Source organism: Neomonachus schauinslandi, chromosome 9, assembly GCF_002201575.2.
Source record: "Neomonachus schauinslandi chromosome 9, ASM220157v2, whole genome shotgun sequence".
NCBI lineage: Eukaryota > Metazoa > Chordata > Mammalia > Carnivora > Phocidae > Neomonachus > Neomonachus schauinslandi.
In genome coordinates this window covers 50,428,012-50,455,183 of record NC_058411.1, presented here as the reverse complement: position 1 = coordinate 50,455,183, position 27,172 = coordinate 50,428,012, and the positions used below count along the sequence as shown (strand labels likewise).

The following is a 27,172-nucleotide window of genomic DNA, read 5'->3' as shown; positions in this document are numbered from 1 at the left end:
GTCTTGAGCAGATTAAACACATGTCCAAAAGACTATCAAGGAGGGCCCTTCTCAAGTACCAAGAGACTTTCTAAAGAGGTGGGACATAGCCAGGACTTGAAGAGTGAAAAGCAGTTGAGAAATTGATGGGAACAGAAGAAGGGAGGAGTAGGAACCTAGCTAAAGACTCACCACCGAATTATCTTGTCTATAAGGCTGAGAAAGGATAGACTGAATAAATATGGAAAATAGGAAATGCATCTGGGTAAGTAGGTTACTGAGCTGGAAGCCCTTTTGTTGTTCTGCTAATAAGTGAAAATTCTTGTCCATTCACTTATAAATTCCTTTGGATAGCCTTTAATATCTTCCCCTGTGAAGGCAAATTGCTCCCTTGTTTCTTTTTTTTATCAGTAGTTACCTTGTCTCTTGTATTAGCTTTAATCTCTAGTCACACTGTTATTTTCAGAGCAATTTTGCTGTTTAAAAAAATCCAGGGGCGCCTGGGTGGCTCAGTCGTTAGGCGTCTGCCTTCGGCTCAGGTCATGATCCCAGGGTCCTGGGATCGAGTCCCACATCGGGCTCCCTGCTCTGCGGGAAGCCTGCTTCTCCCTCTCCCACTCCCCCTGCTTGTGTTCCTGCTCTCGCTGTCTCTCTCTCTGTCAAATAAATAAATAAAATCTTTAAAAAAAAATAAATAAAAAAATCCAAAAAGTAGTTATAGTCACTCAATACAGTCATTCTATATATCTCAATACTAAATTACTCAGTAAGTTGTCTAACAATAATAAGCATAGATGTTCCAGTACATTCTGATCTGTATTTAACTTTCTTTTCTTTATAAGGTCCATGATCTTGTAGCTGCCAAGGGCAGACCACCCCAAGACGGGCCACTTTGGCATGAAGATTATTTTGAGTTAAAAAACAATCCAAACCTAGCAGATTCAGGAAAAACACTTTACCTCCCCCACAAGGAATTTAGATAGAGAACCTGCTCCAGGAAGAGAGCTATCACCATAGATAACTACATTATGCTATAAACTAGGCTAGGATAGACAGGGAAGAACCTAGCAAGGCTTGTTTAAACGATCAAAGTCCTCTATGTCCTATTGTTTCCCAGTAACCTAACAAACATTTGCTTACCAAACATTTACTCTTTTTCATCTTCCTGTGATTGCATTCCTTCTCTTTGAAGTCCCAGATCCCTACTCACTTTTTTTTTTTTTAAAGATTTTATTTATTTGTTTGAGAGAGAGAGACACAGCGAGAGAGGGAACACAAGCAGGGGGAGTGGGAGAAGGAGAAGCAGGCCCCCCGCGGAGCAGGGAGCCCGATGTGGGACTCGATCCCAGGACTCTGGGATCATGACCTGAGCCGAAGGCAGACACTTAACGACTGAGCCACCCAGGCGCCCCCTACCCACTTAATTCTGAATGACATAGGTACCTTATTTTGCCTGACTGTCTCTGGAATTTCCATGTTATATGGATTCCCTGTATATATGAAATTACATTTGATTTTCTCCTATTAATCTGTATTGTAGGTACAACAAGTGTGCATATATATAATGAAGCTTTAATAATAAAAGTGACATTCAGTGCAGCATATATCTTCTCCAACTAATTTTCAAGAAAATGTATTTTAAAATATACTCATTTTACTAAAAGATATTACCAGTGCTTTGAGATGAAACCATTTAAAGGATAGCTTTTATTAAAATAAAATGTTCTAGTTTATGAAATTAATTTCATAGTACATAAAGTATACTTATATAATACAAATATAAGAAATACACCAATAAATCTTGTGTAATTTAAAAAAAAGAAAAACAATAATTTCCTTCAGGAAGACAATAGGCCTATCTTAGTTTCTTCTTTTAATATATATATTTGAATATATTCATCCAATGGCATTTTTATTTGATCAATATTCAATATTCAAATGATCAGTACTCTAATGAGTAAGTTAAACATTATTTAATTTTTATTATTTTACTACTGTTACTTTGTTAGGAAATTGTTCTAGTTTTGTTCAATAAGCTCTGTACATACTATGATTTTTAAATGATATGGATCAATTGACATATATAACTATTTTATTTTCAAAGAATCCATTGTAATAGAATAAATCTGCTTCGAATAAAAATGAGCTGGAAAGTTAACAAAAGAATTATTACAGTTCCAAAAATATGGAGATGAAATTAAGTAATGGCTGAAAACTTGAAGGTCTGTTATTAAAACTTTACATTGCACTTTGTAGTTTCATCTAACAATTTAAAAAAATTTTTAAATTAATATTAAGTCACTATTTTTCAAACTTTTAGAATTATAGTTGCAACTACCTGTCCTGGCCCATATCATTTGTGATAACTGGCAATTGTCGAAGTTAAAAATATTATAATAAAAAATATATATATTCTTTTTGCTTTCCAGGAATGAGCAATATGCACAAGAACTTAATAATTTAAACTACTTCATTTTGATGATTTAGCTACTCTTAACAGGACATGGAATGGTGTAAAATACCTTGAGGCTTCTGTCACTTGTTAAATCATTCTTTATACCTTTTAAGAAGAAGCGAATTAACAGGATGATAGTAAATAATTCAATATGTTTTAATAAAATGATTGCTTTATAATTTTAATTCAGCATTAGGTAACAATAAATCTCATTAGGCAATTTAGAACATTAAACTAAATAGAGTATTCCATTATTTATAGACTATGGAGACATATATGCTATTTATATTTAGGCACGTACAATCTCATCAAAGTCCTACATACAATTACTTCTGTGCTCCTTTAGTCTTTTTGACTGGTTATTGTTTAACTGGACACAGTAAAACTAAACGAGGAAAAAAATGTGCCTTAGAGATAACAGTTTTTTGTTTGTTTATTTGCTATGAAGATCTTTTTTTCATTCTTTTACATTTCAAATCATAAAATTATATATAAATATGTGTGTATTATGTGTGCATGTGTGTGTAAAACAGACTGTCCCAGAATTTGCCAATCTAATAAATATTTTAAGAAAGGAAATCATAATAAACTACAGTATAGAGTTCAAGTCCTAAAAAAGGTATTTCATAAGTGTTAGAATAATTTGACATCTTCTTCATATACTTGAACACTTTCAGGTCTCACACTCTGTGCAACAAGTCCTCAGATACTCCTGAAACCTAAATAATAACGACCAGTCATGTAAGAAGCAAGGAGTATGCAATATATATATTCTTATTCCATTTGTTACCGTGACTTACATTTACTCAACAGAGTTAATGAATGCTCTAATGCAAAACATATTATGCTGAGAATACAAAATAGATATTAAGGCAAAGTTTGTAGCTGCAGTGATGTAACTAATTGCTGAAGACAGTATAAACAGATGCACATATATGTATGTAGATGTGTGTGCACACATGTATGAAATAACCTAGTATTTTATATTCATATGGATACTTCTCACATGTAGTATGACTGCAAATTAAGCCAAATCCCACATTATTTTCACGCTTTTAAGAAATCACTATAAAAGTTGGAATGCTTATCATTTTAAAAATATCAGAATTCCTGCATTATTAGTTTTGCAGGAATAAGCCTTAGTTAGGCATGCAGGTTGGACTTGGCTAGCAGGGATTACGTGCCTAGAAAATCAACGTTGGATTCACTCAGGAATAATCTGGAGTTGTTACCAGTTATTTGTACCTGGCAAATGCTCAGACACATAATCGGATTCTTCATGAGAATTGGGAATACATCAAAGGGAGCTTCTCAAAAGATGTAATGGCATCCTCACCTGAAACTGGCAAGGCTGCTGGAACCCAGCTGGCTTCCTCATAGGCCAGGGAAGCTTGCCTCTGAGATGAAGTGCTGTTAGATTATATTCCCTGCTCTATGAAGTCACCTTGGGATGCAGATCTTTTTATTTACATTAAATGAACTAGACTTTGCCTATGTCTATTGGTGTCTTTTAGTTGATTACATCCTGTGACACTAGAGACAACCATGTCAGTATTTATTTTCATCCACTATTACAGGATTGAACTTTTAAATCTTGTGCTGAACTTAATGTTTCCTATGGGACTTACTAAGAAGCAAAAAGAGAAAGAAAAAAATTTGCACACTTACAGAATTCTGAAAGTTTGCATATTCTATGGAGTTGGAGATCCTGGTTCTTAAAACTTTAATTCAAAATTCCCTAGAATCAATGGGCTCCCTAAATTTTATTTGTATCAGAGCGTCCCCAGAGAGGTGTGAGCAGAGTGATACTAGTAGCCCTAACAGTTTTAGGAACACCAAAGCTTTGTGCCTAATTCCAGAGGAAGCACAGAACTCTGTGATTACCAACAAGAACAAAGTATTCCAAACTGTATCAGTTTCCTCTATGGTCCTGGAAAGTTTTTTTGTTTGTTTGTTTGGTTTTTTTTTTGAGAATTGAGGAGAAGTTTCTCATTTTTAATTCTTTTCTCTTTTTTCTGTCTGGAACCTGTTTTCACATGAACCTCCTACCCATGAGCTTGTCATGGGTACAAAGACCAGTGAGGAAAAAGCAATACTAAACTGCTGAATAAAACTTGCTATCTAAAAGCTGTGTTATTTGGAAACAACAAACAAACTCATAATCAATTGGAAATTAGCCAAGGTATTTGACAGATTATCAGTTTGCATATATATAGGACAAATAGCAAACTAGAATCCGAGTTTCTAAAGAATGGGGACAGGGAATGGTTAAGCAGTGCCCAGACCCTTGTTCCTCTCCACCCCATCTCACATAACTCAGTCACAAATGAACTTGGTATCAGTTCCAAACATAATCCTTCCGTATCTCAATTATTCTTTCAAATTTAAAGTCAGGTAATCCAATTTGCCAACATCCTTAAATCTAATATAAAAAGAGACATTTTTGGATTAAATTCTATTTTCCACTTTCTGAGTTAGAGAGCCATAGAAAGGAAACAACAACATTGCTTATCAAAGTGTATAGTTTCATCTAATTCATTCATGTTCTTAAAGACTTTGCCACCATGTATTTAACAAATTGTACATCAATTAAAACTTAGAGCAGCACTACTGGAGTTTGAAGAGATTGTGTTTAGTCTGCTGCTTCTCTTTTGGCACTATCTGTACCACCCGCCATCCGAATTACCAGGGCATCCTCTAATAACCTAATGTCAAGGACAGAATTAAACTTTTTTTTTTTTTTACATTTAGAAATTTAAGTTCTTTTAACACTAAAAGCAAATTCAAAGTATACAATGTCTACAATTTTTTTTTTTTTTGGTCAGAACTGTAACAGTGATTTCAATACAAATAATTGATCATACTTAACTCTCACAGTTAAACTATTTTCTGTTAAGAAAATCAAACAGAAATTCAGTACCTAATATTTGAATTATCTCAATATTACTAGATAATTATGTAATCTACTCTTACAACTTCAGATACGCAAACATAGCTTTTCAATGATTAGGTCTCCACAATTTAAGCAAAGGGATGCTTTGAAATAGGTGGATAATTTGGGCAAAGGGCATGCAAATGCCTAAAGTAGAAACAAGAACAGTGAAAATAAGAGAGTATGGTAATAGCAATTATTTCCCATCTCTACTTTGCCTCAGTGCACACGGCCAGTTTAACCATTAGATTTGTTGATTCTTTGGCATTAACCAACCATGTAATACCATCATAATTATCAAAGACACACACACACACTGGTACTGTTGTTTTCTATGAGTATTAGCTCAAGCAAGAGGCAGATTTAGGAAAAACTAAAGTTTCAATTGGCTAGTGACAAGGTTAGAAACATTTTATCCTAATCCAATTCCAAAATCCACGTCATTTTACTAGCAGAATAATCGTATCCTTTCTTCCCTTGTCCCCCAATGGAACACGTGGGAAAAAAAATATTACTTACACTGCACAATGAGCTGAACCAAAGCTTCTCTTGGTTTCACGTTAAATCCATTGTACTGGCTGGTCTGACATCTGTACGTTCCTGACATTTCTCTCGATACATTCACAATCCTCAGTGTTCCGTCATAACTCTCCATTTGCATTGAGCCATCAGGCATTGCAACTTCTTTATCCGCTCTAGACCAGAGGATGATGGGTTTAGGTTTTCCAGTTACTTGACACTGCAGTTCTATTGTGTCCCCTTCTCTGGTGACCAGAGGTGATTTTTCCTGTGGAACAGTCAGATTGGGTGGAACTTGAAATGGGAAAAAGAAAATTTTTCAAGGTTAGTATAAACTGGTAAAGTATATTCAAACACAGAAAATCATAAGGAAACAATTTCTGCTGGTTGAAGAAGTGTGATAATTCAGATGACAAAAATAATAGAGACCCTGGGAGTCAGTGGCACATACTCTCACTTAAAAGAATTCTGAATTGTTTTCCTACAACTCTCACAAATGAGGTCTTCAAACATTAGCAAAATAAATAAAGCATTAAATTGGAACATGAATGGTCAACATAAGAACAATCTACTCAATGACATGTCATTATCAGCCATTAACTGGGTTTTTAACATCTGCATTTCATAGAAGAGTGATCCTGCTTGCTGAAGGTAGGATTCAGCTTTTCAGTCTTGTTTTCTATGCTGTTGTCTCTTACCCAAGGATGCTAAAAGAAAGGGATAAGAGACATTATCAACTTAGCTGGCACGGTATACACAAGTAATAGGAAAAAGAAAAAGAAGAACCTCTGATATAAAATCATAAGTTTTGACTCTGGTACAGAAACTTGCCAAACAGCTAAAATTAGGGTTTGTTTTCTCCTTAATGGAAATGGAATGGAACAATTGACTTACAATGCCACACTCTGAGAATCCACTCACCATATTCTTCTCCTTGGACTTTTAATATTTTTTTTTAACATTTGGATTTCATGTAATTTCCTTTTAAGACATTTTGAGGTCATTGTAAATAGTTTGTCATAATTTGCCTCTATTTCTGTAGAATTAATTCCAGGTGAACTTTCCAAAACATATTTCAACGATGTAAGAATTGTAATTTTTTCAGGTAAAGCTAATTTCTGATTTTACTGAAGATATTTATGAGAGGTTCATTTTAATGGAAATTACTTTACTGAACTGGAGTATATTTATGTTAGGGTTTAGTGAAAAGCATGAACCACTAAGAGGAAAGTACTACCCGAAGTGTTTTATTACAAAGGGTATCACCTGTTCCCATTGAAGACTTTTATTTTTTATACAAATGTACATGAGAGCCATTGTATTTGTGCAATAAAACATCTATCAAAAAAGTATATATGGCTAACTTAGAACGCCAGAATAAGAATAACCAGAAATACTTGAATAATTCTATTCTTCTGATAAATGTCAGGTGCTCCGCTTGGAGGTAGTACTGCATATATGGATAAAAGGCAAAATTTTACTCCTAGCATTACTGTGTTCCAGTGCCCAGGAACAAAAGCAAACATAATTTTTAAATTATTTTTCAACTTATGTTGAAATGTTATTGCTCTTATTACTCAGAGAAAAATAAATTCAAGTCCAAAATGACAGGGGAGTTGATTATCTTGCTATTTAATTATCTTCATGTCTCTTTTTTCATTTAATTCCTTCATTTACTTATTTTAAAAAACTAGTTAAATAATGCATACATCTTAGAAATTAGAAATTATGAAACACTAACCACCACCTTCTTGAAGTAGATACATACATTCCAGAATTTGACATTAAAATATATCTTTTAAAATGGTTACATTTCAAAAAGCTACATAACTAATTTGATTAAATTATTAGCTTCTGTAAATATAAAAAAGTAAATGATTTAGTTAAATAATTTGTTCTTTTTGAAATGAACCACAAGGGAATGATACAATTCTAAGCAGCGGGATGGGGAAGAAGCTGTAATATTGACTCACCCTCCATGAGAAAGCATAAAGAACGACAGCAGTAACTTCTGCATTTAACATTAATTATGCCCCTACTATGTGCCAGGCATAATTAGAGGTTTTACATTTTCATTCCCTTGATAATCCTAAGGATCAAATATTTAATATTAAAATTTAACAATGAGAACACTGAGAATAAGAGAGGACAAATGCTTTGATTTGAACAAAATTCAAATTGAGGCTAATTTATAGCAGGTGGCCAATATTGCGACATGCTCCCTGCAGCAATCTCCAGTAAACTATGGTGTCTGGAATGAATAACTTGAGTTAGCACTGGACCTCCCTCCTCCCGATCATTACTGCTGTGCTCCCAGGGACAAATTGGACCAATCTTCCCTACCTATCTCTTGGTCACTCTATTAGGGACAATAAAAAAGAGCCAAGGTAGATATGTGAAGGGGTAAATGACACATTCTTTGCAAATTATCTGATCTATTTTATATCTTATGTATCTTTATTTATCTTTAAATCAGATAAATAAAGGTATTTACCTTTCTATCTATATTAGAATATTTCATATGTATGTCAAAATTGCTTATAAAATACCCCAGCCCAAATATATATCCTAATTCAGATAAATCTTTGTGAAAGAAATGAAAATAAATGATAAATTAAAAGCTTGTTTATTTAATGGAATGTTATTATTTGAAATCTTTCTTCCTCATCTCTTCCAAAAACAAGCCACATGACCTTGAGGCCAACCTTAGTCCCTCCGAGCTTTAATTTCTTCATTTTTGAAACTAAGAATTTGTACTTTATGAGGTCCAAGGCTATTAATGTTCTGACTATAAAAACAAATAGTAGAATGTGAAGGACAGACATGGTGCTAAATGAAAGTGTTTATTTCCTGACTTAATAATGTGACTATTCTAAGACCTCAATACTTTAGGCAATTCTAATAAAAAAAAAGATGGTGGACTAGCTAAATAAATTTTTTGAGTTTAATCATGCTACGTAGTTCAAACAATTCCCTTTATACGTTTATTTGTGTTATTTATTTAGGTAAACTTTCCTCCCTACATAATCAAAATTACAGAAATGTAAGCCTCAGTTTTAATCTAGATTAAAATAAAAATAGATTTTTAAAATAAATCAGCCCAGTTTTGCTAAACAGCAAAGCCCAACTAAAATATAGTTTATTTACCATCTCTTCCATGAGGCTTTTAAAATCTTGGAATCAGAGTTAATCTTTCTTTGCATCTCTCTTGGTGAAGAAGACCTTATAACTTCTCAAAGTTTTGGTAGTTTCTCCCTCTCTCTCCACATTAAATTTTTCATTTTCTAGAATTCTGCAGGCAACTCTCTTAAATATTACTATAAATTGCCCTGTTAGGAGCTCTCATTTTTTTTTTTTCTCACGGATTTCCCTCTCCTATATGTTGGTAATACAAATTCTAACTATCCTGAGGCTCTTTCAGTCTATGATTGCAGCTTAATTCTAATCTTTCAAATTCCCAAACCTAAGTGCTATTTTTTCTTGACTTAGTTTGGTAGTTAATTATCAACACACCTCATCTGCTAACTGAAAGCCATAGAGTTTTCTTTGTTTTACCATCTCCTCTTGCCCACCACTTCCAATCAGCTGCATTGGTTCCTCATTAAAATGTCTCTCATAACTGCCTATTTCTTTTCATGGCTATTGGTAGATTGCTTAGAAGAATTCATCATTTTCTCTTCTTGCAACACTAATAAGTAGTCTCTGTCATCAGTCTAATTATTCCAGCCTTCCTGCTACCCTGTCAGCTGCTTTATCATCTTAAATACAGTTTTGTTCATGTCACTATGAAAACTACAGTCCTCATCGAGAGTGCTCATCATAATACTGTTTTAATTAAAAAAAAAAAAACCCTGAAAACAGCCTGACAGATCCATTAAATAAATCATGGTACAGTCACATGATAAAATATGCAGCCTTTTAGATGATGATGTTATAGACTTACATCAATTGATAAAGATGCTCATATTGTTAAGAAAAGCACTTAGTGAATAGTATGAATAGCTATAACCACTATGATTAAGTGAGTAAAAGATGTTACTGAGCAATCCAAACAGTAGGATCAAGTTTTTATATAAAAAAAGACATATGATGATGAATGTTAGCAAGGAGCTTCTTTAAGGGAAGAAAACATATACTTTATATTGTTAGTATCCAGCACTCTATTTCACATGTGATAGGAACTCAGTAAAACATGTTACATTGAATGTACAAATGAAGACAGGGAGGCAATTGTGCACCGATTCAGGGAAGAGCAAGAGGCATATATGGAAAAATATAGAGGAAAGGAAAACCCAGAAGAAACTATATGAAAACACTAACAGTGGTTCTCTCAGAGTGTGGGATTATTGATGAATTTTACTTTCTTTGTATATTTCCCTTTCTCTTTCACTCTTCTACCACATGTGCAATGCATATGAGCATGTTACAGGTTCCAAGAAGCCTGGAGAGACCTAAAATGGTAATGCAATCTATTTTCAAAAGCTCATCTGATAAAAACTCCACTTTTTAATAACACAAATGTATCACCTGCGCATGGTAACCTGGATGACACAGTCTGAGAAATGCTCACTCCCAGAACATTCATTCTCTTGCAGTTTCACTGACTGGTGAATCTCTGTGCTCTCGAACAAGTGCTTCTTTCCTATGTCCAACATATCTGGCCCTTGCTGACTTCTAGGAGCTCCTGCCTGCCTCATGTGCTGAGATTCAGTTCAAATACTACCACTTTTGTGATAACTGCCTACCCCCTAGACTGGGTTTGTTGCTCACTCTTCCTGGCCAAGTATTATACCCTGTACTTGTCTGACTTGTACTTTTGGCTTTGCCCTCTCTTTTCTCCCACATCTATATCCCTGACCAGACAGCTCCTTGAAGGCACAGAGTGCCTTCTCCCTCAGAGTGCAGAGTCACTCTACCTCTAAAGTGCCCTGCTTTCCTGCTTGGCACGAACAAGGAAGTCGGGAAATAATTGAAGAAGGAAGGGAGGGAGAGAGGGTGAAAAGAGTAAGAAGGTGAGGTAAAAAGCTGTGTATATAATAGAAATAAATATAAGAGACATAAATCGTAAAGATTTTAAAACCAAAGCAATAAATAGTGAAATGTAGTCCTTCAATAATTAGTAGCCCATAGAAGTAGCAGAATCTTCTGCAAAATATGTTGTTAGTATAGATTTCGGATGCAGTATATCTTGAGATGTGTGTGGGTGTATGAGAAAGTTGAGTCAAACAGGGACTCTTCCAGTTTTTCTTTTCTTTCGCCTTTCATTTAAAAATCCAAATAGATATAACTGAACATAATAAAAAAATAAAAAAGAAGATATGATTTCTAAGCCCTTCAAAAAAAAAAAAAAAACCCGAATAGATAAGCTGTAAATTAAAGGGAAAAAAAAGAAAGAACTAGCTTGAGGACATGCCATTTATCATTTGTCATGATGTTTTTACATCCTTTTTTTAAATCAATTAAATTATTTTTTCTTGAAATATTGTCTCCAGTGAAAGCATCAAACTAAGTAGAAAATTTTGAAATGTCTGCACCTTGTGAGATCCACATTTATCCATAGTGTACTCAGTAGAAAAAATTTCCTCCTGGTGAAAACACAAAGGTACATTTTATGACATACAGATTATACATGCCCCGATTTTGATTTTTCTTAAATGCTACTGTAGAAGATGCTATAATCAGAGAAACTTGAAGAACATGATATGACACCAAAGTTTCTCATTCCAAACATAAATACATAGACAAGTAATTTAAACTGGTTTTCTGTCAACATTTCCATTGTATCACAGACTGTTAAACAAAACAAATACAGAAAATTCAAATGTTTTTTTTCTTCATTGGGAAGGAAGCTGAGGAAATTTACTCTTTAGTCATTACTCAGAAAATGACTGGTCTATTTTCCTCACTCAAAAGAATGCAGGGGAAAGTTAGTTCATCTGAACTATATGAGAAAATATCATGCTGTCTAAAACAAAGACATCACAATATGCTTATTATGGACTTACTGGCTTGAAACACGTAACTATTTATAGTGGACTTTAATAGCAGATATTGAAACAAACGATATATTTCTTTTAACATAAAAATTATAATAAAGTAAGTAATAAGTAGAATTTTCTCCAGAAGGACAACCAGACTCCCATTTTTAAGGATCCTAAACTAAGTATGGCATTAATTTAATTATACTTGAATTTTAGGGAGAAACAGTTTATAACACCTATGTATGTTTTAAATTAAAATGTGTATCTCTATTTAAAACATAAATAAAAGACTTCAAAAAAAAGTGTGTTTATAAAAATGACCCCTAGAGGTCAGAATCCAGGAATTCTCAAGCTGACCAGATGTATATAAAGAAATGTAAAAAAGTAAAACTCAAGTAAATACTGAAGTTGTAGATATAACTAATTTAAATGAACCAAATCTATTTTTTTTTGGTAATCTTCAAAAACAACCTGTAAATTTTAAAAACTTTTACAGACTGGATGTGAGTTTCATCCTTGGTGATCCTTGTGACTCCTAGGTTGGTAACATCCTTATTTCAGACCACATATTTTTAAAGAAAAGATATTCTATGACACTCGAGAGCTTTCTCAGTGTCCACATCAACAGTCCTCAATCTCTTTTTTGCTAACTCATTACAGATTAGCTTTGTAAGCATGAGACAGGCACAAGGATATACTCAAATATCGAAGTTTTGAAAAATCACAAAATAATTTTACATGGATGTAAAGAATGAAATAGTTTGCAACTGCAACAGTTACTGACTATTGATTTCTCATAATGGATTATGGATAAGGAAAAGACATTAGTTAAGTGAATTTGTCAGCATGCTTACTGTAACTACTCATTTTTCTTCCATTCAAAAAAAGTATATGCAATATAAGTGAGAATAATATCATTACTCTAATCCATATTTTAAAACCTCCATACACTATTTTTGGAAATATTCTAATCTAATCTAAACCTCACAGCAGATACTAACACACAAGTAAGAGTGGGAATACTGCCTTGAGACATGAAACATAAGAATGTGATGTTCTGCGGCCACTGGGGAATATTCATATGACTAAGGGAAATTCGAGAATTTCCTTCGACTTAAAAATAATTCCAATCCAAGCCAGCAAAACACTTTTAAAACTAATAAGCTTGACCCATCTTCTTAACTAATATGTGTCAATTAAGATATTTAGTAAGGTGTGCTTAAAAGATTTTCCAGGTGACAAAAGAAATCCAGCATGCTAAAGATTTCTCACTTATGAATGAACCTGCCAATATTTGCTTCCTTTTAGGGACCAAGACGGTAACATAAAATGTTTGATGAAAGACAGCAACACTCTATAGCTCATTTCTCATGAAAGGAATAGGAATCCCCAAATGGGTACTTATTGGAAACAATTCCCATTTTGTAAAATCACAGAGATAGATAATATGGTGAATTATGTGATATGTAGCACATAGAATGTTTTCATAGTTGTTTTAAAACATGCCAAACTTCTCTGAGCCAGAGGTTAATATGCAATGTAATATAAATATACTGAATGCTTCCTTCTGGATTATTTTTCCTCTTACAAATGAATTACTAAAATGTAATTGATTAATGTCTCCCCTCCTAAAAAGTTCTTGCCCTTTCTGCATTCATCTTTAGTAAAATCCTGTCATTCCACCATTCAGGTATCTTCAGTAGTTTTTGTGTTCTAGGATAGAGGTCTAAATCCCATTGCTTGTTTTCCTTCTTACCTGCCAAACTTTATTAAGCTACAGTGTTTCTGTGAAAAGTTCTCTATTGGATTTAGGCAGGTCTTTGGGTTCTCCTAACATTTTTGGCTCATTCCCTTCCTTCCTCCTTCTCTCCAGAAATTACTCTCATAATACCCTTCCAATCATTCCCCATTGTTTTAAGACCCAATTTAACTTTCCAGTGTCCTTAAGTCTTCTTGAATTCTGTATCTTTTGATTATTCTCCACGTCTCTGATCACAGCCTATCTAATTTATCCTACAGATGCCAGGACAAAATGCCCTCTCCCTTACAAATGTAGCTCAAATGTCCTGAGGTCAGCACCACGTTTTATGTACTTCCTTGGTACCTGCCATACCATGTGACATTTTAAAGTATTTCAGAGGTGCTTGATAAATTCTTGATTGATGGATGGAGCACTAATTCAGCAATGGGAAGAATTTAAGAAAACAAAGTGAGAAAACCATTGATGAAGAATCACCTCTTGATTATCCAAGGCTTAATTATAAAGTATATGAATTTCAAGATCATTTTTTTTTCACACATGAACTCTATTTTTTAATTAGAAAAGCCGCAAAAAAAACCAATTGGTTTCTTTAAAGTTAGCAATTTTACTAGATTTTAATTTGGTCACAGTAATGATACAGGGAGTAAAATATCAGAAGCATTTAGTAGTATTGTGGAATTTTTCCATACTATCTATGGCTTTCCTCTATTAGCAGTAAAGAAGAGGCTATTTGGCTCTATACAACAGAATGTCCACGGGGACCCACATTCTAAGACTTGTATTACTTATAGTCTTGTGGGTAAATGATATATGAAACAGGCACTTATTTTTAAACATTTCCTTACACCAGATGGTAAGCCTACTGTTTTTGTCCATGATATGAATATGCATAAATAGTTCTATCACACTGTAAATAAAAACTGCCCTTTTTTTTTTTAGTTTTGCACTAACACATGATTTTTTCTTTTCCTGACTCACCTATAATAAGTCAGGAGATGGAAATAAAACGGAATTGACAATTATTTCACAAATCTGGCAATAAAACAGGAAGAAAGCACATATTAAAAACCAGCTTGGGATTGAAATACTGCAGCATTTGCATTTGGAAATTCTATGGGGGAATGTACATGCATCCAGACACACAAATACACTGCTTATTTTTGAAAGACTTGTAAAAAATCTTATTACAATGGCTTTGTTAGTTATTTGAAACATATGGGGAGAGGCAGGATCTTGGAAGGTAGCAACTCTGGAGGGTTTAGTATTGGAAGATGGGGGACACGCAGTGCCTTTCAATCAGGAAAACAACTCTGGCAGGCAACAGTGTGGCTGTTCCAACTTCCCTCTCCCAGCAGGTGCTGCTATGGCACAAGAATAGTCTCTGAGGGATTCAATAGAACACAAAGTGTAAGATGAAAGAACAAAACAGAAAATCATTCTCTAAGTGGCATTCACATTTTCCCTGCTACATAAGCTACAAGGCCAGTTGCAAAGAAACACAGGTTCCATTCTTGCTGCCTCAGAAATACATAAGTGAATGGGAACTGAAGCGAAGGGCTGTTTATGCAGCATTTGGTTAAATGCAGTATTCAAGTATCTGGCATTGTTAGGATCTTCGTGTAGTTTGCTTTTCCGACTTGAGCTTCGAAGAAAATATCTTCTAGAATCATTAAGATAAGTCTGTATCAAGAAGAGAATTTTCTACTTACCTCGTTGGAGAAAGACATGAAAGGATACCTTTTTTTTTTCTGTTTTTAATTTCCCTTCCCTGACTTACTGTATGTGTTTCTCAAGCACTGAAATATAGAAATAACTGGCCACTGATTAAGTATATAACGTCTCTCATGTAGAAAACCTTTAAAAAAAACTAAATTAAGAAAAAACAGGAGCAAGATAGTTCTCCTTGCTAGTCACTCAAATTATGCTAAAATTTTAGCAAGGTAGGAGTCTGGACTAGCCTGAGAATGTTGGGAGAAATACGGACTGCAAAAGAAGCACTTACTTTTTTTCTGTAATAAGAAAGGAGGTATTATAAGAGTTAAAACATCAAATAAAGTACTAAGATCTTTACTAAAATATGACTAGGTTATCTGATGAAGAGATAGTCTATAACCGTTTCTGGGAAGTAGGGGACTAATTCTTCAACTCAACTTTCTATTATTCAAATTCCCTTTCATTTTTGGTAGGTGTTTTTTTAAATAATGCAGAGTAAAGCTGGAAAAAAACAGTTATTTGGGTATAAACAATCGATTAAGAATTTCAACTTTAGAAGTTGAATACTGCATTCTAAACATTTGTTATAGAACCTAAAAATAACAAGCAGGAGAGAGTGCTATAAAATTAACTCAGAGATCATCAATTTCCTGTAATTCTTATATTCTGTAACATATTTGTGTCCTTGCCTACCTGCTCTTAAAATGGTTTATCCAAATACATTTATATGTGTGCACTATCCCTTAAATCAATAGCAAACATCCTGGGAATAACAAAAGCAGCACCGCATGTCTGAAAACTTATGTGTTATTTTAGAACTAACACCAGTTCATTTTAACACACCTTTTAGAGACCCTTCAGTAGATAAATATCCTTAAGATTAAGGGCAAGAGAGATAAATTAGGCCGTTCACTACCTTCAAAAAGTGCACTATGCATTATGGAAACGGATAAATAGGGAGGGTTCTTTGTAACTGGTAATTGCTCATAATTATTTTGAAATCAGAAGCCCCCTTTTAGTGGACATGGAGAGTTTGAAAGAGTTCTAAGTGTACAAGATTAGAAATCTTACTGGGGCTAAACCCAGCTCACTTTCCAGCTGTGCAATTTTGGGTCATCTTAATCTGTTCTCTTAATCTGCATACAAGGCTGATGAAAAGATTTTAATGATAATTTAGGATACAATGGTATAATGCACATTAGAGTATCCCCTGAACTGTGAAGTACTTTGAATTGTGTAATACACTTGTAAAGAGCAAGGTTCAGGTGTGCAGCCTAAATTCAGATCCTAGCTCTGCCACCTAGTAGGTGCATGACCTTCGGAAAGCTCTCTAACCTATGTCTCTCAGTTTACTCTAAATCAAGTGAGCATAATAATAGCAACTTTACATTTTTTAAGAGTAAACAGTATAGTATACATAAAATACTGAGCACAAGGTCTAGCATATAGTAAATACTCAATATATGTTATTATTTTTTTATCATTGCCTTTTATTGGTGAGATATCAATGACTGTATTTTATTGTTATACATATATTTCTATATTGAAGGCAAAGGTCTTGCTTTATTTATACCCATGACATCTCAAGTATTGAACATGGGTACATCCAGGGCCAAAGAAATATTTTGTTATGTTTATTATATTATATATATGTATATATATACATATACATACACACACATATGTATAAATAAACCTTACATTGCCATTGTCAGTTGTTTGGGAGATATATATATATGCATTTCTTTTGTTCTTTTCCTGGAAAAGATCAAGACCATTGGATATATATTCATTTCAGATGCGAATAGTATTTGAAGAAGATAGCATTTTAGAAAGGACAGGAATGAACTTTAAAAAATCTGAATAGAGGTCTCCCCCACTGACATCCAAGGAAAGAAGGTCGCAAATTTCTTTCATCAGACACAATAATTTGATCTGTGTGTTTGGATATTATCCTAAAATGGCACATAATACAGATATCACAGCTCTCAATCTGCTTCTATGAAGTAAAGAGGTTTAGACATTCCGAAATACATCTATTCCTCCCTTATGAGGATGACAAAATGTCAGTGCTGTCCATTTTCACAAAGGTCAGGGTGTTGCCATGAAAACCACGGACTGGTAAGTAAAAAGGAGCTGTCTGATCATGTTAATTATGTGATTGCTTTCCTGTGGATGAAGGAATTCTAAATTAAAAGGATGATAAGCTATAAATTATATATCAAATGCATTTTATGAAAGCATAGCAAAAGAAAGATGCTTTAAAGCATTCCACAATTTATTTTACTTTCTAGAGCAACTGTTGCTCACAGTGGTAAACTCTTCAATGCAGAATGGCTAGAAAAATCAATTTGCTTGTATAATAAAAAGGCCATTTGTCTACTTGTAGAATCCATGTGACATTGTTAGGCCCCTTATAAATGATCACTCTGGACAATGCCTGTGGTTTACAAATTCCCTAATTACACCACTGATTGTGTATCACTGAATATGCCTTATCCTGTGGAAATAGACACTACTGCCATTTTAATAAACATTTTGACATAAAATGAAGCTGGCTCTTTCACGCTTTGTCAAGAGCAAAATGAAACAATCAGTGAACACAATGTTCCATCAACAGATCAAGGCCACATGTTCTTTAGGGCAAATGAGGTTTAATTAACAGATCTGTTAGTAGGTAACTGGTCAATTAAAAAATAGGAAGAGGGTTTTTTTTATAACACATGAATACTTTATTAACAGATACTCTACCAATGCATGATTGCATTTTATGGTCCCTTCTGCCAGTCTGTAGAAGTATAGAATGATACAATAAAAATATGAGCCTAATTTTAAAAACACATAAAAACTCATATAATGCCATTGATTGGAATGATACATAATTCATTCTGAATGAATATGTGAGTGTGAATAGAGTTTAGTAGCATTTTATTAATATGCTGCATTTTATTCCCACGCAAGGATATTTCTGCTTAAATGTCAACTAAATATATTTTGTTTACAAGTATTATTTAGACAGACTTGGTGAAAGTGGACTTATGTTTCCTTTATAGTGGACTGTAATTCATACTAAATGCATTTTAGATGCAGACATTTGAACTGCCTGTCATTTTATTATTTCTACTTCACGTATTTAAATTACCAGTATATTTCATGTTGTACATAGCACCTTTCTTTAAAGTGCAATGTTAAAAAAATAAAGCAGATAGCAGGAAGGGAAAAATGAAGGGAGGGAAATCGGAGGGGGAGATGAACCATGAGTGACTATGGACTCTGAGAAACAAACTGAGGGTTCTAGAGGGGAAGGGGTGGGGAGATGGGTTAGTCTGGTGATGGGTATTAAAGAGGGCACATTCTGCATGGAGCACTGGGTGTTATACGCAAGCAATGAATCATGGAACACTACATCAAAAACTAATGATGTAATGTATGGTGATTAACATAACATAATAAAATAAAATTAAAAAAAATAAAGTGCAATGATATGCTTCACATTTCATGTCTTTTTAATCTAGTCATCACTCAGAGAACATCTCTAAAATTTGGGAAGTTCTGACGTATTTGCCTGTTAGGCGCTTGAGGGCAGCCCAGTGTCCTTAGTTCTGTGGTGTCCCTACAAATACTGTCACGTCCCCTTTTTCTAATGCTTTCAGTCCTGATCCTAAACTGCTGCTTAGGCTGACTTTCACCCAACAGGTCTTCTTAGGCCCTAATTGCTTAGTCAAAGATGTATTTGAAAGGCAGACACAATATGATTTGAGAATTGTGAGATGAATTCACTCATCAAAAATACCTTTCTCTCACTTTATCTCAGGAGCCTGAAATCTCATTATGCATGCTTCATTCCATTGAGAGGCTGTGTGTTTTCTATAAAGGACCTGGGTTCTACAGCCAGAAATGACCTATGTTCAACACCTTACTGCACTTCTTAGAAACTCTGAGGCCTACTACAGTTACTTATGCTTTCTAAAGCTCAAGTTTCTCATCTGCAAAATGAGTATATTCACAGTAGTACCTACTTCAAATGGTGTTCTGAGGATTCAGTGAAGTTCTCATGTTAACGTGTTTAGCCCAGGGGCGCCTGGTGGCTCAGTTGGTTAAGCGTCTGACTTTGTCTCAGGTTATGATCTCAGGGTCCTGGCGTCGAGCCCAGAGAGGACCCCCACATCAAGCCCTGCATGGAGCTCCCCACTCAGGAGGGAGTCTGCTTGTCCCTCTCCCTCTGCCCCTGCCCCTGCTTGTGCTCTCTCTCTCTCTCAAATAAATAAAATCTTAAAAAAAAAAAAAGTGTTTAGCCCAGCAACTGGAATATAAAAAGCACTCCAAACATCTTAGATTATTGTGTTTTTTTTTTTTTTTGTAAGTAGCTATTCAATGTTATGTGCTCTATAATTTACTTTGAATCTTCAGCGTACGGTAAAGCTTTGTTTCTTAAATTTTGTGTGGTTAGATAACGTGTTGTCACTTTTGAGGCTGCATGCTGACATTCATGCATTTCTCTGTGATTTTGTTATGCTGTAATAAAATTAAAAATAAATACTTCACCATAAACAATGTGATCTATGTTTGTGTGCTGTAAGTTTTAATGTATATCCTAGGGTTACCATTAATATTTAAACTATGCCACTCAGACCCCAGATGTGGTTAAGTAGTATTTTAAAGACCCAACCCCTGGGTCCACCCTTCTCAGGAAGATAGGATAAGTATAATTATGTTGAGCAGCATGAGAGGATTTTTAACCTAGCATAACATTGAAAGTGGTTTCTTTGGTGAAATGAATACTCTTCAAGCTATGTGCCTTGGCTGGAATAGGGTAAGGCCTCACTCCGCTTTTGTGCCTGAAATATAAGACTGGTAAATGAGACCTAACATCCTAACACTCTTTGGAGTGGTGTTCTCAGAGTAGGGGAGAATGTTGTGTTCTGTCATCCACAGAGGGCATGGTCACATGATCCAACTAGAATGTTACCTGAATCCCTCTGGAATATTTTAAGACCTGCCTTTAATGATTCTTCCATGCAAAACCCTTGTCAAAGAGCATAACTGAATTCAGAATCACTGAGAAATATCCATTTAGGATATATAACATTGTATAGCATGCTGCAAGCTCTTATACTGGATTTTGAATCTGAGATTATAAGCTTAAATCAGAATGTGCCTCTAGGAAATAAGCAAGTACTTTGGGGGCCCATTTCCCTCTCTATAAAATGAAAGGTATTAGGTAATCGAGAAGTGTACTCAATATTTAAAAACTATGCCAGTAAATCAACATTTAGAAATATTTTAAAAATGATTTACAAAGTAGGTGTCTGGGGACCTGCCCCAATAATCTTTTATTTTAAAAATAGATATTCATAATTCATAAATATCCCAAAATTACATCACCAAAATTCAAGTTGTAATGATTTTCTAAATTTATTTAATCTCTTTCCTAACTTCACTGATATGCCACAATGAAGGATGAGAAATTAAGACTATGAAAATTAATGAGGTCCTTTTACTAATAAAATATATTCATTTGTAAGCATATTCTTTAGGGAAAGTTCTTTGCATTAATGGTAATTCTAATTTCTATTTTGGAGCTCTTGAAAGAAATAGCTTTGATGTAAAACATTCTAAACTGTAAAACGAAACCCACATACTACAAACAAAATTAAATCACTAAAATAATTGTTCTAGCTGATGCCAAAAGATCTAGGATTCTAGAGCTTTTGTTCCACAAGAGCAAAATGGTGAGCGAACTATTAAGTCTATGGATCTAGTCTCCATGGCTATTTCTATTCATTTCTCTGTTCCTCAGTTGATAATGGTAAATTGGTAGTGTCATCTACAAACATAAAATTCTGAAGTGTGATCATAATTACATAAATAGTACATATGTTACTTCCCACAATTCTCTTCTCCTATAGGCAAAAGATCCAGAGTGAGTTTTGGTAGTATAGCTTTAAATAATATATCCTAATTTATATTCCACCCTTAAATAAAAATTTGATGGAGACATTTATTGCTCATCAGTTAATGACTATATTGTCATAAGATTTTCTTTAACTGTAGTAAATTATTGATAGTTATAGTTTTAAATGCAAATTATGAAACTAATGGTGTTCAGTCCTCATTAGATTAGAGAAACTTATATTTAGTAATTTAAAATTCAAATAGTTCCAATGCCCCTATTGCTTGCATTTTAAAAGGATGAAGAGTATAGGACGTGTAAGTTGGGTATTCTTTCGTATTTCTCATTGACCTGTTCTTATCTTAATGTAATCCAGGAATTTCAAAAAGTGTTTAACTTTGCCAAATGAAGAAAATACTCAACAAATAGAATAGTAATTATACAATAGCTAGTTGACTACTGTTAAACTATAACCTGTAAGGTAGAAACTTTGTTTTGACTTTTGGGGGAAAGAAGGGCATTTTAAGATGAATAATTGGAAGAAAACTATGAATCCAATGTTATTTCCATAATTACAGAGATTCAATTTTATGTGAGAAAATTCTAATTACAAACATGATTAATGTTTATTGAACTATTATAGAAAATAGGAAATTAATTAAATGCAGCAAATCTTTGCATTTATGTCCTCCCAAAAAAATAAATAGCAAAAACACTGATACAATTCATGCTTCTCAAAACAACTTATAACTTACTAATAAGGCCAACTAAAACCATTTCAAATATTCCTTATCACTCCTTTAAATTATCTTACTGCAAAGAGAGTTACTGTAAATGTTACTTTCTATAAATCTCTCTCTCTCTCTCCCCCTCCATTCCACCTTTCCTCTCTCCCTCCCTCAATCCACAATCCTTTCACCTGAAGGAAAATAAGAGCTGCTTCCATTATCAAAATCCATGCATCATTATTAAAGTATCTGGGACAAATATAATCTTTCACAAGCCTCTTCATGATGATGAAGAGGTATTAAATGCCCTAAAGATGCTGCAAATACATACGTTTTCCCCTGGATATTCCCTTGTTCCACACAAATTGAGGAGCTCTTTTCCCTTGATTTCCATTGACCACTCTTTTTCTCATTTTCTTCATGGTTTTTGCTTTTTTCCAACATTTCCTTGGATATCTTTTATCTTTGCTTTATAATCTCTCCTTGGGTAAGATCATCTACTTCTAATTAATGCAACTGCTTGTGAAATCATGTTTTACTCATGACCTTTCTCCTGGTCATCAAACTTGATTTTTTAATTGGTCACCAGAAACACAAGGATGTCTTATCAACCCCTCAGCTATAAATAGTCCCAAATCAATTTGTCCTCTTAAATCTCTCCCACAACTAAAAATCTTTTACTCAGAACATGGCATTACCATATTCTAAGAACTCGGGTATAACATTTTGGAATCACAGGAGCACAATATACTTTGGAAGGGATAGAAGAACTTATAGAAGCAAATAGTTTCCCACTATGTGCGTTTAATACCATTTGCACATATATGTGTGTGAATTTGGGTCAGAATCTTTGTCCTAATATAATCTTACATAGAAGTCCTAATATAAGAGAGATAAAGGCTTAGCTCTGAATGAAGTTGAAAAAAAAAGTGGGGGGGTAAATTCTCTCTGGTTATTTACTGTCCCTCTGCAGTGCACTAGCCCTTGAAAATATTTCTCCCAAATCCCTAGTTGTCATTAGAACACCATTTAAAAACCACTTACCCAGTTGATCCCTTTATTCTACTGATGAAAAATTTTGAGTACAGACAGACCTAAGGTCATAAAGCTATTAAGTGGTAAAAATGGGTCTGGCCCTAAGCCCATGAGCTCTGGACATGCTCATAACATACACTGCCTGAGGTCAGTCAGGCTCTCTTACACTGACTGGAGACCATTGGCCACTGACTAAACTGCCCTTAAGGGGAGAGGTTATGAGGGCTCCTCAGTGCCTCATCTGATTCCTATCAATCTCTTCAGCTGAATAAATAGTCCTCCCTTCACCCCTCCAATCTGTACTTTTTTTTAAAATGTTCCTTTTTTCCATTCTATTTCCTCAAACTCTTCCTTAAAAATATTCCAAAGCTATAATGGAGAGATAAGGAATCTAAGATGCAAAGAGGCTTACTGACTCTTCAGATGACATTCCTGAGTGAAGCTCCTTCTTTTTCTATTACCTAAGTCTTCTGTTATCTTTCCTTATCTCAGGACAGATCCACAGAAGATTGCCTATCCCCATCCCCATTGCCTTATCACTTCCTAATAAAATTTTTCTGTGCTCTCACTCTCACATTATCTCTAAATGAATCTGTTTCATTTCTCCACCATTCCTTCTCTGTCTCTTTTTGGAACTCTGAAGATTCATCCAATGACTAGGCCCCCAAACACCAATCTGATCATACTGCCCCCTTGATAAAATCCTTCCATCATTCTTGATTGAGTGAATGAGATCTAATTATATTCATTTTCTTCTAAGATCTAGTGACATATAATCCTTATTTTTAATCTAGCTCAGATGCCACCTGCTCTATGAAACTCTTGCTGACCAGATTCAATAATTTCATCCTACATGTTTCTATATTCCTCTGATCGTTTGTAAAGTAACACTAGACTTCATCTGTTATTAAAGTTTTTCAACTGTATTTCCACTAGGATATCAAATCAATTGTGAATGAGATCCTATCCATTTTTAATTCTTCCTGTATTTCCTTTCCTATAGTGGTTGTTGAATAAAACTTTTTTGGATTGAATGTGCACTATGTTTCATGAATTAATCCCAGACTTGCAGGTGACAGCTATACTTAATTTCTCTTTGCCCTATTAGGACACTTGGCTTTATTCCTGCTTGCCCTGTCAGTTGACCTTGCCTCTCAAATTTAAATTTCCAAGCCTCCATCTTCCTCCACCCAGGGCAGTTTCTTTAGGCTGAGAAACTGTGAAATAAAGGTCAGATATACTAGATGGAAGGAAAAAATACTGATAATGAGCCATAAATACTGTGTACATTTCTTGTGGTGGTGTTCCTATTTCCATTAAGAAAACTTCAGAAATTTCAGGAGGTTTCTGTAAAGGTCTTTGCCTTAATTTTGAGTGATTTAACAATTTCTCTCTTAGGTCATTCATCACATTTTAATATGGTACTTGGTAAGCCTTATGAAGGTAACTTTAACCTTAAAAAATATTCAAGCATGGGTTTTTGACTATTTGAATGGTTGTTATCAAAGACAACACAGAATTAGACATAAGTCCAAATGCTACAATCTCTATTAATGCTACCTGAAACTAAATGACAATAATAGTAAGAGGGAATGCAAGTAATAATATTTGATATGGACAACTGATATTTTCTTAAACTTACTTAAGAGTGAGTATAAACATCTTTAGAAAACTTTGCTATTTCTACTAATTTTATTATCTTAAACATACAATCTAAATAAAAGCCATAGTAGTTATATGAACACAGATTCCAGACAAGTTCCCTAGCTACTCCTAACACTTCTAGATTGTTGCATTTACATGTCTCCTTTGCAGAAAACCTGCATCAGCCACTGAACAGTGCAAGATTCACATAAGTGAGCAGAAGAAATAATTCCAAATTATTAAATAGTTTTTAAAATGAAAACTTTTAATTTAAAGAGTAAAACTTACTTTCAAGTAAGCAATGTTAAGCATAAAATATTCTTCTTGGTAAAATTTACTATACCTAAATATGAATTCTATAGGCATGCCCACCATACAGGCTACCAGTAAAACCATCCTTTACTGAAAGCACAGATGAAAGGAATTAGGTATCTCTATGAGTATGCATAGCCCAATATTTCCTAAGGAACGTTCTGTGTATGAGGTGATTAAAAACAGTATGTTGCAGTTCAGTGTCTCTCTCAGAAATTCACAAAGTACAATAGCAATTTAAGGCTCTAAGTACCACAGTAAAGATATATGCTAGCCACATTTAGTTCCAGTCCCAACACTGTAAGAGAAGAGAACAGTCAATTAGAAGAAAGTGGGAAAGGCTGTAGAAGAGATAATTCACTGTTTTTTAAAGCAACAGTCTCCCTACTGACACACTGCTCAGAACGCAATGCTGCTTTCTGGCCCATATCAAGGACAGATATAATACCCCTTCCAATAAGCACCAGAGTCAACTGAGAGAGGAAGCTTCAGCACTGAGAGTAAATTTAGTCTGTAAGAACCAGTCCTGCCTGAGGCCAGTGTGAAAAGTGGCCAATCAGCCATTCAGAAAAAAGCAAACTGACCCCATAATCAGGAGACTCTGAAGTTCAGAGTGTGCCTCATTTTTTTAAAGTTGTGTTTTTTTCACTGTCTCCTCAGCCATTCAAAGAAAATTTTTTTAAAATGTAGACATGGATGGAACTAGAGGGTATTATGCTGAGCAAAATAAGTCAATCAGAGAAAGACATGTATCATATGATCTCACTGATATGAGGAATTCTTAATCTCAGGAAACAAACTGAGGGTTGCTGGAGTGGTGGAGGGTTGGGAGGGATGGGGTGGCTGGGTGATAGACATTGGGGAGGGTATGTGCTATGGTGAGCACTGTGAATTGTGTAAAACTGTTGAATCACAGATCTGTACCTCTGAAGCAAATAATACATTATATGTTAAAAAAAAAAGATAGTAGGGGGCGCCTGGGTGGCTCAGTTGGTTAAGCGACTGCCTTCAGCTCAGGTCATGATCCCAGGGTCCTGGGATCGAGTCCCACATCGGGCTCCCTGCTCTGCGGGGAGCCTGCTTCTCCCTCTCCCACTCCCCTGCTTGTGTTCCCTCTCTCGCTGTGTCTCTCTCTATCAAATAAATAAATAAAATCTTTAAAAAAAAAAAAAAGATAGTAGGAAGGGAAAAATGAAGGGGGGGAAATCGGAGGGGGAGATGAACCATGAGAGACGATGGACTCTAGAAATAAACTGAGGGTTTTAGAGGGGAGGGTCATGGGGGGATGAGTTAGGCTGGTGATGGGTATTAAGGAGGGCACGTATTGAATGGAGCACTGGGTGTTATACGCAAACAATGAATCATGGAACACTACATCAAAAACTAATGATGTAATGTATGGTGATTAACATAACATAAAAAAAAAAACTATATTGAAAATTAGTCACCCAACCCAGAGATGGAGGGGGGTGGGAGGGATGGGGGTGGCTGGGTGACAGACATTGGGGAGGGTATATACTATGGTGAGCGCTGTGTCTTGTGTAAGACTGATGAATCACAGACCGTACCCCTGAAACAAATAATACATTATATGTTAATTAAAAAATTTTTAAAAAGTGTAGAAACAGATACAAGATAGGTGGAAGAGGTCATAAGCAGAATAGAATGGCAGCAGAAAATACTGTATGTTAGGAATGAGACTTGAGCAATTTCAAGTAATCTCAGGAGACCCTGATGTATAATTCTAGAACTCGGACCGCTCTAGCAGACAATGATCAGCTTAACAAGGGACTCAAGATATACAAATGAATGAGGAATAGAGAAAGATTGAGATTCTGCGTCAATCTATAGAAAATATATTAATGGTTGTATACACAAATAAGTTATTTGTGGGTTTAACTGAGTTTCCTAATATGTCCACAGAATTCAGTTTTGTTATTATTTTAATTCTTAATAGAGTTCCAAAATCTAGGTTAGAGATTAGCACACCATGGCCTGTGGACAAAATATGGCCCACCACCTAATTTTGTAAATAAAGTTTTATTGGAATACAGCCGTGCTCATTCATTTTATTGTCAGTGGCAGCTTTCCCACTGTAATAGCAGAGTAGAATAGTAGCAACAGAAACCACATAGCCTACAATGCCGAAAATATTTACTATCTGGCCCTTTACAGAAAAAGATGGCTGGCCTCTGTTCTTCACCATTAATTTAGAGGTT

General features: G+C 34.6%; 1 protein-coding gene across 1 annotated transcript in view; it reads right to left on the bottom strand.

The window, feature by feature from the left end:
* MDGA2 (MAM domain containing glycosylphosphatidylinositol anchor 2) overlaps positions 1 to 27,172 on the bottom strand; it is an 802,844-nt gene that overhangs the window by 188,183 nt on the left and 587,489 nt on the right. The window contains exon 8 of the mRNA XM_021701373.2: positions 5,886 to 6,179. Within this exon, the coding sequence (XP_021557048.2) occupies positions 5,886 to 6,179 (294 nt within the window). The remainder of the gene's footprint in view (positions 1 to 5,885; positions 6,180 to 27,172) is intronic.